The 14,878-nt window shown below is 42.7% G+C and overlaps 1 protein-coding gene across 3 annotated transcripts in view; it reads left to right on the plus strand.

Moving 5' to 3' along the window:
* The first annotated feature begins 618 nt into the window (after nucleotides 1-618).
* Nucleotides 619-14,878, plus strand: part of LOC124126022 — a 103,749-nt gene continuing 89,489 nt past the window's right edge. For all 3 annotated transcript variants that reach the window (XM_048392802.1, XM_048392803.1, XM_048392804.1), the window contains exons 1-16: nucleotides 619-739; nucleotides 1,697-1,751; nucleotides 5,368-5,449; nucleotides 5,768-5,871; nucleotides 6,420-6,569; nucleotides 6,744-6,839; nucleotides 7,450-7,574; nucleotides 7,762-7,966; nucleotides 8,091-8,242; nucleotides 8,474-8,678; nucleotides 9,113-9,294; nucleotides 9,443-9,611; nucleotides 10,185-10,376; nucleotides 11,783-11,959; nucleotides 12,288-12,473; nucleotides 14,055-14,234. In XM_048392802.1, coding sequence (XP_048248759.1) covers nucleotides 686-739; nucleotides 1,697-1,751; nucleotides 5,368-5,449; nucleotides 5,768-5,871; nucleotides 6,420-6,569; nucleotides 6,744-6,839; nucleotides 7,450-7,574; nucleotides 7,762-7,966; nucleotides 8,091-8,242; nucleotides 8,474-8,678; nucleotides 9,113-9,294; nucleotides 9,443-9,611; nucleotides 10,185-10,376; nucleotides 11,783-11,959; nucleotides 12,288-12,473; nucleotides 14,055-14,234 — 2,314 coding nt within the window. In that variant the 5' untranslated portion in view covers nucleotides 619-685. The remainder of the gene's footprint in view (nucleotides 740-1,696; nucleotides 1,752-5,367; nucleotides 5,450-5,767; nucleotides 5,872-6,419; nucleotides 6,570-6,743; nucleotides 6,840-7,449; nucleotides 7,575-7,761; nucleotides 7,967-8,090; nucleotides 8,243-8,473; nucleotides 8,679-9,112; nucleotides 9,295-9,442; nucleotides 9,612-10,184; nucleotides 10,377-11,782; nucleotides 11,960-12,287; nucleotides 12,474-14,054; nucleotides 14,235-14,878) is intronic.

The raw sequence follows: 14,878 nt of genomic DNA on the forward strand, positions 1-14,878 counted from the left end.
ACACACACACACCCTCACCTTCACCCCCTACACACACACTAACATACACTAACACACCACCCCCTGCCAGCAAGATCAGAATTCAGAATTGACTTAAATGTGCTTTTGCGCGTAACCCAACATTAGCAACTTCACAGATTGATCACTGAATCAATTACGTATATATATATCATGCATGATAACATTACGAAATCAGTGGCATTTGTTCAACGCAATAATTCAACACACGCCCCGCCCATTCTAGTATCAGCCAATCAGGAAACTGTAATGAGTTACTGGGCGTGGCTGAGTATATTTTCTACTTATGAAATTGCTTCGTTAGCCAGTCAATCAAATACCACTGTATCACTAGCAAATTTAAATATTCTAGAATAACCATCTATAGTAACTATAGCAACTATTCTTCAGTTGGCTGTAGGTAGAGTGGGAATTCACAGTGAGAGGTATTCTACACTGCCGTGACCTGTTGTACCCTACTATACTTCATGCTCATGTGGTCTTGCCATAAGTCGGTCATATTCATTTTTGAGTCAGCAGATTATATTTCGGTTCCCCTTGAGGCTGTGTGCTCTTCAGGGAGAACACCCTCAATCCGGCGTTTATGACACGGGCGTGACTGAAATCAGACTGCCCCTGCTGTCACCTCGACGGTCTGGTCTCCCGCAGGTTCACTCTCGTCACCACCATGGACGGTCATATACGTCTTCTTATCACCGTGGGGATGTCAATTATCGCTACGGTTAGTACAATCATTGTAGATCGGCTCTATGTGTTTGCTTAATGACGTTTTTTCCGATCTCCAATGAATGAAGTATTGGTGTTTTTTTTATGAAGATCAGTTTATTAAGGGGTGGGATTTATCAAGCTATTTGTTGACCATCAAGTATTGTAAGCATATGATGTGACATGTCTGGTACAGCAAACGCGGGGTGGCTGCTAATGTCGAGGTGACATGATTTATCGACGTTTAGATTTACTACAAACCATCATACATTGATATAGAATTGATGGTTCGCTAGCGGGTGGGTCGGGTGGGTGGCTAAGCTGTGGCCGGGTGGCTGGATGTCTGGATGGGCGGATGGCTAGGTGGTCGGGTGGTCGGGAAGATACGAGATGGTCGGGTGCCCGGGTAGTAGGGTGGCCAGGTGGTCGGCTAGCATTGTGGTCGGGTGGTTGGTTGGTCGAGTTGCATGATGACCGGGTGGTCGGGTAGTCGGGGATTAAGATGGCCGGGTAACATGGTGGTCGGGTCGCATGGTGGTCGGGTGGTAGGGTGGTAGGGTGGCCGTGTGTTCGGGTAGCTGGGTTGTCGAGTTGTAGGGTGGTCAGCTGGCATTGAAGTCGGGTGGTCGGGTAGTCGGGGATTAAGATGGCCGGGTTACATGGTGGTCGGGTGTCATGGTGATCGGGTAGTAGGGTGGCTGTATAACCGGGTGGTCAGGCAGTAGGGTAGCTCAGTGGTGGGGTGGTCTGCTGGGCGGGTGAACGGGTCATCGGGTGGTGTGTGATAGGTGGATTGGTGATTGGGTGGTCGACTGGTGAGCTAGGAAGGGTAACTGTGTGTGCTCATCCTCATCACAAGGTGTCATGTCGACGTGAAAGAACGACGCATTGTCTTCCCACAACTGACTCCACTTCGTATGCGACTTCGTATTGACGTTTAATCCTGATTTGGTTTTACTTATTTCTATTTTAGAGTCACGGACAAACAACGAAGACATTAGGCAATCTCACGCTTGTCTGTCCTCCGGGTGAGTAGCTGGTATTCTGCAGATCACACTCACAGTTGTGTGTGTTTTTTGCTGTTGGTTTGAAATTAATATTGTTTAAACTAACTGGTAACAAAGAGTTTAACATCCGTTGTGTACAATGTCAATGGCAAGAAAATGTGTTTCTGAATGAGTGTGTCAATGAGTATGGTTTTACGCCGCTTTTAGCAATATTCCAGCAATATCACGGCGCGGGACACCAGATATGGGCTTCACACATTGTAACCATGTGGGGAATCGAACCCGGGCCTTCGGCGTGACGAGCGAACGCTTTAAACACTAGGCTACCCGACCGCCCCGTCTCTGAATGACAAATCCAATGGTTTTGAAAAAGTGCAATGGATACTATCTTCCATGGTTATGTCGAGGCCAATGTTGTATTACAGAGATACCTGAGGTATACGCTTTCACAAGACCGGTTAAACAAACGAATATTGAAGGCATGCAGATGTCGTGAAACAATATTTACTTACAAAAATGTACGTTACATGATCTCCAGATGTGTGGAGTTTTATTGATCCATGTTTTGTTATATCTAAAATCGTGGTCCAATATTTGTTTTCGTTTCTGAGCTGATTAATAAGTGCTTCGTCATATGTGCGAAGGAAGGTTACACTTTGTCAATAGAGGACACGCCTAGACTATGTATCACAGCGCATTTTAGCGTGTGTGCAATATACACGGTGCCGCTGTTAACATGTCAAGAATTAATGTCAATATTTGTTGTATTATAATCCTTCCCCGACATAGTATTTTTGTTTGTTTGACGTCGCCCTCACCTATAGTCCAGCATATGGCGGCAGTCTGTAAATATTCGAGCTTGCATCAGTCAATCCAGTGGATGATATAATGAGCATGGATCCACGTAATTGGGATACGATGACATGCATCAACCATGTCAGCGAGCCTGATCATCCGACCCCGTTAGTCGCCTCTTATGTCAAGCAGCGTCGCATCTTGTGACAAGCAGAGATTGCTGAAGACCTTTTCTCACCCGGGTCTTCACGGGCCGACGTACCCGTGTGACGGGCCGTCTTACGCGGGTCTTCAGGGGCCGACTTACCCGTGTGACGGGCCGTCTTACCCGGGTCTTCAGGGGCCGACTTACCCGGGTCTTCAGGGGCCGACTTACCCGTGTGACGCGTGTATACTTATGCCATGAGGCACAGCCTATTGTTGTTTACGTATACGGCTACGAAACCGCCGAAAAAGTGGAAAAATAACTATTGTCGAGCTACAGTAGGAAAATGATTTCTCACTTTGTACACATGTATGGCATGTTCATCTGACTGACGCAAAGTTTTCAATATACTAAAACAGTAAAAAAAAAATATCTCCACTACATCGGATAACCACGCGCAGAGTCGTTGTCGTAGCGCGGAGAGAGTGGTTTGTGTGGCACTGAGAGAGTGGGTTGTTTAGCGCGGAGAGAGTGGTTTGTGTAGCGCGGGGAGAGTGGGCGGTTTAGCGTGGAGAGAGTGGTTTGTGTACCGCGGGGAGAGTGGGTGGTTTAGCGCGGAGAGAGTGGTTTGTGTATCGTGCGGAAAGTGGGTGGCTTAGCGCGGAGAGAGTGGTTTCTTTAGCGCGGGGAGAGTGGGTGGTTATAGCGCAGAGAGATGTTAGTTATAGAGCGGAGAGAGCGGTTGGTTAAAGCGTGGAGAGAGTTGTTAGTTATAGCGCAGAGAGAGTGGTTGGTTATAGCGCGGAGAGAGCGGTTAGTTATAGTGCTGGTTGGTGTATTATCAGCAGTGCGGGACATCCCGGTCAACCCTGTTAACCCCAGATGTAGGATGTTTCAGCGGTCTCACTTTTCCTGTAAGTTGTTCTGAATTGATTTCTTACCACAAAACCACCTAGCGCACAAGCGTTCTCTAACACATATGTGATGCACTAACCTATTAAAATCGAGAAAAAAATAAATTACTCAGCTATTTACGCATTTCAAAAAACACAACCCGTCGAAATACTGACAACCTTTGGAAAAAAATACTGTGTTTCCTAGATATACCTGACATAGGCTGACAGAAATACTTATATTAGTTGTAAATCATACCTTACTCAGTGCAGTTATAGGACTTCCTTTGTTATCTTCGTAGGAGCAATCGTGTTGTATTTTTGCAATGTTACTAAGATACACAGGGCGGTGATATGAAAAGCAGGTTCTAGTGTTACGGATAGACTGACTGTATTATTTACGGCACATTGAGGTATGAATCGAACCACCGATGTGCAAACTGTATGAATCATTCAATTTTCTGTCGAAGTGTAAACACTAGGTTTTATGGTTTATGCCTCGATACATGTTCTGTCTGTCCTCCTGCTCGTGAATCATAGTTTAGGTTTTCTGTTTGTGAATGCCAATTCCAGTCCGAGGCTGAGATCACGTTGGCATCGAGAAGTGCTAAAGAGTGCATTCCTGTCCATTAAACACCGGAGAATCATCTCATTGATTGCATGTCCGTGCTATTCCCTTTGCTGTTGTATCTGGTTGGCTGCTCAATGAGAACACTCTGACCAGAACTGCCATGCAGTATTTCCTCCTCCGATACAAGGAGTAAACGAATGGAACACCCCAGTTACTTTCCCTTTCCGTGTTACAATGACTGATTTCCGAGACGTGTCCTGGATTCAAACTCGAGTTCATGCTTTTCTGTGTCTTCTGTGCACCGTGAAAGTTCCTCATCCGCCCTAACTATTGTGACAGTGACAACTGATTGCAAGCTCGTGACATACTGCCGGGGTGAATGAAGTGATTCCTGTCTCTGTATTGTAAAATACAATGAAAAGAAATCGACTCTAATGGGCAAGCGTGTGCATATGGTCGTTATCACGTCATTGTACCTAGTTGCGGCTCAGTGTCAGGACGTCATTAGTCCGACTCCAGCATCTTCCTGGATGAGACGCAGAGAAACTTTATGTAAGACAGTTGCAGCTGGAACTTACCCCCCAAACCCCCCAGTGACACGGTGATTTGTCATTGTAATGTTTTAATGCTGTGGTTCTGTTGACCTCTACAGTTTTTTAAATCTTCCATACTGATGTAAGAAAGATCATTGCCGAGATAAGCAGGAGCAATGGGGATCAGGAAGGTATCTGGATACATTTGTACAGAATGATATGAACTCTAAACCTTTAACATGGACCTACCATGGTTGTTGCGCCAAGTATGCTGTAAAACGCAAACACCATCGACGAATCCAGATTATCCGCCGATACATTTGGTACAACAGACAAAACTCATTTAAATTTAACATAGATTTGTAACAGTTCCTGTGATAAAACTGTTTGGTGGCTGGATAGTGACAATAGTAATATTAATGATAACAGTTACTGATAGTTGATATCATTGATATTTACTTCCCAATATCCAACAAGTGCGTATACTATATGGAAAACTAACAATACTGCTCCCGCCACATGAGCAGTGGAGAAGAGTTCTAATTCTGTCCAGGCTGTTCACGTGAGGCTGGAGTTACAGTACATGGCGTCTGAGTTTCAGTGCAGAAAGCGAAAACTGTTTTTAATGGTTGTATCACAAGCATTATGTCATTCAACACCCGTTGTCTAAAAATATTATTTAATATGTTCTGTCTTGCAGGATGGACCTTTTATGGAGCCAGCTGTTACCTCAAAGTATCAAAGGCGATGGAATGGGAGGAGGCAAAGGAACTCTGTGAAAGGTAGACTGAGGGATGTTTTCAACTTTAGAAATATTTATATAGGCTTTGCCCTAAAACACTTTGACCTATCTCAGGCTTCTAGCGTCGTCCTGGGGTGTATGTGACGGTATGTATGTAGTTGTGCTGTAAATGCAATATATTGTAAACATTATTGCAGACACATTGTCTCAGTTGCATAACACATTATACGAGACCAGTCGAAACAACATCAAGGACAGGGAGGTGTTGACACATGTGTTTTCAACAGAGAACAGTAAGGTTTTGACATACTTGTTTTACAACAGAACAAGAGGTTTTGACATATGTGCTTTATAACAGAGAACAGGGAATGCCTTTGGAGATACACGATGAGGTAGAAAACAAAGCTTTGGTTGATATGGCTGCCGACTGGGACATGTTTTGGGTCGGAGAAAAGATTAATGGTAAGCAACAGCAAGTGTAATTGTCACTTATCAATGTTCTTTACAGATCAAGTAAACCATGTGTTAGATAGTATCCTGTCTTGTGTTTCAATGGTGTGTTGGTATAGCTTTCTGATTAGCCTGCTTCGAATACGAGAACAAAAAACATAAGATTACAGTATGATCTGACACATTAACGATCTGTGATGCTGGTATAATCGCGTGAACGACTTTAAAACATTGAAATGTACAAGTTGCCATCAGCAGAAATGCAGATATGTTAGAACAAGTAAAAATTGGAAATGAATTTCTCCTGATCCAAGATTACTGTAGTTAAGGGCTATTGAGAAGTTAACATGATGACGTGTTTCTCCTGAGATCAGATTCCTGTCAGGGCTACGGGGAGGTTTAGTAAACATGGGTAACGTGTTTCTCCTGATCTCAGATTCCTGTACGGGCTACTGGGACGTTTAGTAAACATGGATAACGTGTTTCTCCTGACCTCAGATCCCTGTCAGGGCTATTGGGAGGTTAAGTAAACATGGTTAACGTGTTTCCCCTGACCTCAGATTCCTGTAAGGGCTACTGGGAGGTTAACGAGCCCCCAGCCAGTGTCAGGGCAGGAGATTGTGCAGCTGTACAGAAGAACGGTCGCTGGAAGGTTGTCCCATGTCAGAGACGTCTTCCTTTCTTTTGCAAGAATCCATCATGTTTAGAAGGTATGTTTCCTTCCGTACTTAAACAATACAACATTTGTTCTCTCTATTAACGTATACCCTCTAATCCAAAACACTTTTCCAACACATAACCATAGACATGTCTGCAAGTCTGGTCAATGAGCGGTCAAACTCCATTCTAGGAATATAGGCTAAGGTGTTTTGTGTAAATTGCAGGTTCTTTCGATTGTGGACGTGGCAGCTGCCTGAACAACAAGTGGAAGTGTGACGGCATCAGTGACTGCGACAACAACAGGGACGAAATGAACTGCAGTAAGTGACACTAACTGTAGATACATAAAAAATAATCCCTTGACGTTCCTAGAGATTGTATGTTTTGATGTATCGTGCAGGGTGTTGTGTGAAGCAAGAGTTGGCCATGGAGTCCACCTGTTGCGCCCCTCCCTGCGTCTTCCATTGTCTCACAACATTATCTGTTTCACCAGCATAAACACATCAATAAGCAGACATAATTTACACTTGTGGTAATGACACAGAGGCAAATGTGGTCGTGATTGGGCTGCAATGCAAGTATGTGTTTTCCGCTATTCATCAGAGACATAATAAATTTGAAACATGTCAACAGGAAACCTGCAGGCACCATGAACAGAATGTACTGCAACTACGTCAGGTGTTACATATATCCACTTAGCATAGATGCAGTGCCACTCACTAGACGCCTGGACACATCTTCGAATTTATGCACGTCATGTGACAGACTCTTTAGGAACAATATGTTCTGATAACTGATATAACACATTGTAAGGTTTTCCTTTGTAAGGCTTACAATAAACTAGTTTTCTTTCACTGTTACATTATACAATAAAAAATGTTAGTTTCTTATGAGGTAACATTTTGTGACATTTCATCGATTATGTTGTAGGTTCCAAATGTACATTTACAAACACCGGCACTAGTGGCAGCATCAACTATTTCAGTGGCTACGCCAACAACGCTTACTGCATGTGGACCATCATCTCTCCTCCTGGAACACAGATTGGTGTCACGGTAGGCAAGAGTTTGTAGTCAATGCTGGTGGTGAACTCAGTGCATGTTCTTTAATGCTCTTGTTATGAAATATGGTGAACATGTTGGTGCAGTGTGCAGCTTAGAATCGCCAGGTACCTTTTGTAATCAGGCAAAGTGGAGATGCATGGCATGAGTGATTTGCATCCTGGTGTGTTTCATCCTTCAGTTCCGCTCTGTGCGCCTGGAAGACAAGGTGGATTTGCTGGAAGTGAGGGTTGGAGGCCACACGATTCAGGATACCCGAGTGTTGGAGACACTGACAGGCAGTCTGGACAACAAGGTCATCTACAGCACCAACAACATGATGCTGCTGCGTCTTACATCTGACTCTTCCGTTACAAACTTTGGTTTCGACCTCACCTGGTCCTCGTGTAAGTCTTGTGTGGATAATACGTCAAGGATTTGTGCAGCAATGTGTATAGCATTCACACTACCTAATGATTTATGAAATACTTGCGAGATCAACTGTACCAGAATTCTGAATTCTGTTCGCAGCAACCAGTGCCCTCTCTACGGACGTCCGCCCTATCACAGCTGGGTCATCGTGGACAGACTTGACGTCCCCATTCTTCCCCAGCACCCCGCCCAGCGGCTTCCGACTGGAGTGGTTGGTGTCCAGCTCAGACAATACCATTGTCACTCTCATGGTAAAGTTGATCACATACACAACAAAATCATCAACGTAATATGTAAACAGTGTGTACGTCGGTGGTTTACGCTCAAGTTATTTCAAAAGGAAATGATGAAGCACAGTTGTATCATTTTGGATAAGAAAATAAACAATATCTATTTCAGCATGATATTGGTGAACAAGTTCGTCTGAAGGAAATCAAGGACATTATTGAAAATGATATATATATATAAATTGTTTTGTTCAGGTGGAGGAAGTTGACCTCGCCCCTGACTGGATGTTGATGGTGTACAATGGTGAAGGGTATGACGATACTCTGCTGATGGCCTCCAGGCGTGCGGATCTCTCTTCACCAGCCATCTATTTCTCCACCGCTAGTAAAATACGGATTATCCTGAAAGGGAAAGACACATCTGGTGGAGGAAGTGGCATCAAACTAAGGGTTAAGAATGGTAGGTTGTGTCCAGGGTCACATTAAACATTGTGTGCATATCAGTGAGTAGAGTAGGCGTATACTACATTCACGACCATTGAATCTATTATCTACTCTATATCCGTATTCTGCAGGATGCATGGTTGAGACGCGAGCAGCTAGTGGCACAATAGACACAGCATTGATTCAGATTCTAACCAAGAAGTAAACTCTAAATCTATGTGACATTCATCTGCAGGGTGCTACGTTGAGATACGAGCAGCTAGTGGTACAATAGACACAGCATTGATTCAGTCATGTTCTAACCAAGAAGGAAACTCTAAATCTATGTGACATTCATCTGCATATGCGAGGTTGAGACACAAGCAGCTAGTGGTACAATAGACACATAATTGATTCAGTCATGTTCTAACCAAGAGGTAAACTCTTAATCTATGTGTCATTCATCTACAGGATGCAACGTTGATATACGAGCAGCTAGTGGCACAGTGACCTCACCTGGATTCAGCAGGAAGAGGTACCCGACCTCACTGACCTGTTCCTGGAAGATTCAGGCCCCGAGTGATGCAAACAGGAACCTCATGGTCAAGTTCCTCTACCTTGTTCTGGAGACCGTTGGCAAGGATCTAATCGAGGTACGCCCTTCTTATATTGAAATTGATTTCACTTTGGAAATAGCAAATATTGTAAAACTATAACTGCACAATGATACATGTTTTGTGAACATGGATGGGACGTATGTACTTTTTCAAAACCATAATGAAAGTTCTCACTATACGCCAGATATACAATGGTTCCAACGCCTCGGCTGGATTCCTCCATACGGGCAGCGGGTACACAGGGGATCTAACGTCATCTCTTCCCAGCGTCAACGGAGGCAACACTCTCTACATCAGGTTCAAGTCTAGCCTCATTCAGGACAAGGGAGGATTCCAGTTTGAGTTCTCTATAGGTGAGCATCATTTACAAACATTACGTTTCTTACACACCTGATGGCGAGAAACACATTTGGGAGAGCTGGTGAGAAACATGTGTGAGATGTCTGTGATTGGCTACTCCATGGTGATGACCTAGGTCAGATAATGACGAACTACTTTCCTGAAAGTAATACATTGATACGTTGCTCTTGCTCCAGTCAAATTCAGGTACCTCTATTTACTTATTTATCATCATCACCTTGATCATTTTCAGATGTTTTCACAACGATCTTGAGATTAGACAGAATATCGATTCGATACTAAAATGGTGCGATTTCAATTAATTGTCCCGCACATTCTTGAAGACAATATTTATGCTTTAGAATGTTGAATTGCCTGCTACTAAAATACATTGTAGCAAATATATTAATGCTCATAGTTACAAATAATAAAATAATCTGCTTTTGTAGCTGCAGCTGAAGAATCATATATTTAATCTCTACCTTGCGTTCCCCAGGACTGTGCATGCATTCCCCACAGTGTGAATCACATACCAAGTTTTGGAGATTTCTTTAAACATCATTGACCCTTAATTTGTATTTTGCTAGATTGCCTGGCTGTCCCTGATTCGGAAAATATGGTAAAAACATCATCCGCTACATCCTATCTCAGCTCCGTGACTGTCAACTGCATCACTGGATACTCGTTCCAACAGGAGGAATATTATCAAAAAGATACTGTTTCTTTCGTATGTGAGAAAGGAGGAAAATGGGACAAACCAAGATACCCCACCTGTCAGGGTAAGTAACACTGTTGGGGTAAGTAACACTGTGGTGTGAGTGTAGGTAACCCTATAACACATAGTACCTGTCAGAGTTGGTAACCCTATAACACATGGTACCTGTCAGAGTTGGTAACCCTATAACACATAGTACCTGTCAGAGTTGGTAGCTCTATAACACATGGTACCTGTCAGAGTTGGTAACCCTATAACACATGGTACCTGTCAGAGTTGGTAGCTCTATAACACATAGTACCTGTCAGAGTTGGTAACCCTATAACACATAGTACCTGTCAGAGTTGGTAGCTCTATAACACATGGTACCTGTTCAGAGTTGGTAACCCTATAACACATAGTACCTGTCAGAGTTGGTAGCTCTATAACACATGGTACCTGTCAGAGTTGGTAACCCTATAACACATAGTACCTGTCAGAGTTGGTAGCTCTATAACACATAGTACCTGTCAGAGTTGGTAACCCTATAACACATAGTACCTGTCAGAGTTGGTAACCCTATAACACATGGTACCTGTCAGAGTTGGTAGCTCTATAACACATGGTACCTGTCAGAGTTGGTAACCCTATAACACATAGTACCTGTCAGAGTTGGTAACCCTATAACACATGGTACCTGTCAGAGTTGGTAACCCTATAACACATGGTACCTGTCAGAGTTGGTAGCTCTATGAGACATTACCTATCGGGGAAGGCAGCCGTATCACACATTATATCTGTCAGAATAGATATCTCTATGACACATGGTGTCTATCAGAGTAGGATTCAGCAACACATGATTGTCGTAATAGGCGAATGATTGGATTGGGTGGTCAGGTTCGTTGACTTGGTTCATGCAAGTCATCGCATCCAAATTGCATGGTTCGATGCTCATGACGTAAATTTCTTGATTGTCTGGTCCAGACTCGATTATTTACACACTGCGTCATATAGCTGGAATATTGCTGAGTGAGTTGTTAAACAAAAAAATACCAAAACAAACCAAGCAGCGTAGGCAGTTCCATGCCGTTCCTAATGTATGCTATTCACCAAACGGAAATTTGCAAGAATTAGATGTCCTGTAGTGTCAGCCTTAACCCTGTCGAAGTTAGAGATGTATTTAATTTACTGAATTTACTTTCGAAACTGAACTGGAATACGATACTTGACTACATCGCCCCATTTACAATTACATGCAAAATTGTTTGCAACCCTCTTTCTGTATGTAGTAGAAGTTTACAAAACGTAGTTCCTGCTTGGAGACCTCCATTGCACATTTTGTTACCAATGTATCTGATTGGTGTGTCGCATCAATAACACTTTTGATGAATTGGTAAATTGTCTCATTCGCGTCAGCATGTCTTGACGTCTGCAAGATATCTCCCCCCCCCCCCCTCCCCCCCTAATGTTTGTTGACTGGGTCTATTGCAGTGGTATACTGTGAAGCCCCGGATGCCATTGAGTTTGGGTTCGTGAAGAACTACAGTGGCGACGTTATTTATAACAGTACAGCTGTCTATGAATGCTACAATGGCTTCACGATGAATGGGACACCGGAAGTGACGTGCAGTACATCCGGAAAGTGGATGACGCTACCCACGTGTGAATGTACGTATCTGTCGAAATGATACATAATGTTTGACTAATAACAACAAATCTTTGTTTGACACATCTTTGCACATCCTTCTACAGTTAGGTGACATTTGGTTGTAAATATTGGCATCTATACGAATACCATTCATTGACACATTCATTGAAATGGTACCTACTTCAATTCTACAGGTTGACAGGGTAGTATCGTTACAATAGTGTACACAACATTGACATATATAATTTCATAATACATAACTGATGCAGCATGTTCAAGCCCGGTTGCTACACCTTAACCTATTGACGCCACTCACTACAATACAAATGATCCTGTGTTCCCCCTCAGCCGCCAAGTGTGGTCCAGCTCCTCCTGTGACGGATGCTACGTCCAACATCATCACCAGCACAGAAGCAACCTCCTACGGGGCAATCGTGGAATACACGTGCAGGGCCGGCTTTGAGATTAAAGGATCATCCCGCAGACTCTGCAACACCACCAACACGTGGACCAATACCGCCCCCACTTGTGAGAGTAAGTACAGAGTATATCAATACTACCCCCACTTGTGTGAGTAAGTACAGAGTATATATCTATACCGCCACCACTTGTGACATTAAGTATGGAGTATAGCAATACCGCCCCCACTTGTGAGAGTAAGTACAGAGTACATCAATACCGCCCCCACTTGTGAGAGTAAGTAAGTGTATATCAATACTGCCTCCACTTATGAAAGTAAGCATATCGGAAGCGTCCCTACATGGGAACGTACTATTGACTATGTCGACAGACAAATACTGGAACTTTCACGTCAAGCCGTGTCAGTATTTACCGCTGGTGTGTATAGATAATGACATTTTAACACCATCTGAAGCTGCAGTATGAATATCTCCCCATATCTTATGCAAGTACGTGTTCCCAAGGGATTTCCAAATTGAGAAAAACTGAATAGTGACATTAGTAAACGACTACAGAGGTTCAATGAATAATATATATATATATATATATATATAAAATTGAAACTATTTTGAAATTGAGTTTCGAATCTAAAAGGCAACAACACAATGGTTACAATAAGTGGTAGCAACAGTAAGTAACAAGACCTCATATTAACAATGTAAGTGCACTCACGACTTTTGTCTCCGTGGATGTTTTGAAACAGCCTTGAGTCCGGTATAGTGTTGGGAACTGGCAGGAACTTAGAGTTTTCAAAGACGTATCTATTCCGAACTTGGCAAGAAGAGAAGATAAGATCCTTCGAATCGCCCTCTTCTTACACTTGTATGGGTACAGCCAGCCTTCTAGAAACAATCTCATCCTGAAACTTCTCAAATGATTAAGGCTGCCATATCCATGTATACAAGAGTGGTGACTCTAAACTCTAAACTCGTTACGTAGAGAGCACACGTAATTTTATAAGCACTTCAACCATTTGTTGCGATTGATACTTACTACAATACATTTACCACAGTCTCTACTGCCACCTTTGTTATCTTTGATAATACCCATAGACCAGTTTGTAAGTATTTAAGGGTAGTGGGATAGTGATCACTGGTGAAGCCAAAACAATAGCTTCAGCATATAAACACCAAGCATTGTCACGTGTCAACAGGTGCGAGTTTATCAACTGCGCAATGATGCCAAATCAAATGGAACCAACTAAATCAGAACCACATTATCAATACAGCTGTTTTGATGTACGTGATCAGTAAAAACAAACCACGGAGTAAAGAAGAGAGGTTAAGCTTCCGAGAAAGGTCAAGGCAGGGAATCTAGGGCGAAAAATGACCTTCACACGAAAGTTGTTCTTGGTGAAATGTAATATGAGCGATACGAGAGGCACATCACAATATCATCTAAAACTTCTTCACCACTGTTTATAATAAACAGTACTACATTCCTGACAACTAATCATTGTCCAGATACAATGCAGTTGGCTTCTAGCGAATCTCAACAGGAACAAGGTAATACAGTTGCAATCATTGTTTAACAATACAATGCCATATAACGCTAATCACCGAATATTGGTCATTTCCAATACATTTAGACATGCCACACGTTGTCACAATCTGATTATTGATGTAAATCAAGGTATATCTTATATCTGTTTTTCAGGGATAAAATGTCCTCTTCCACAAGTTACAATGGGATCACTGAAAGTGGAACAGCCAGCTGATTTCGACGACAATGTGACCTTGACGTGTTCCACTGGCTACTGGGCCTCCACGACAAACACAACCACCGCCCTCCTTACCTGTAACGCAAACGGCGCGTTTGATGACGTCACGTGTGTGGGTGTGTATGGAGGATACCGTTATCTTGTGACAGTGGTTCTGATGAAAACAAAAATAACATCTGTGTTCATCCATATTAAGTTACACGGGAAAGCGAATATTCCAACAAGCAGACAGGCACACATATTTGAACGTACTGAAACAAGATGCAACGCAAATATAAAAACCACTGAATCAAAATCAAGGGACCAATGATCGAACACATACTGTCTGAAGCACAAACATATATTTATTACATCCTATTAGAAAGATATATATATACTCCGTACGATGTTTTTGTTCCCACAAATGCTTGGTCAGAAGTTAAGAATACCTACCCACATTATTACTCCTCATTCCTCGGACAGTTACGGAATCACACTATATATCAACACTTACAACCCGTATCTGTCAACAAAGGTAGTTATTGCATGTGCGGCCTCCGTTCCACATACAAAAGAGTTACAAATAAGTAGTTTTACACATTTGGATACATACTCATGTTTAACAATTTGTTTCTGAGGGAAATTGCATTTTTAACATATATAGCCAGTTTTAATATGACAGCATCATCTTTCGAAGAAAGAAGAGAAATAAAAGCAGATAGCGTTCTGGTATAAACTTTCTTCTTAGATCACAACAATAAGGACATACAAAAGTAAAATT

This window comes from Haliotis rufescens, unplaced genomic scaffold (genome assembly GCF_023055435.1).
Source record: "Haliotis rufescens isolate VD_foot unplaced genomic scaffold, xgHalRufe1.0.p SCAF_11, whole genome shotgun sequence".
In the NCBI taxonomy this organism is placed as follows: Eukaryota; Metazoa; Mollusca; class Gastropoda; order Lepetellida; family Haliotidae; genus Haliotis; species Haliotis rufescens.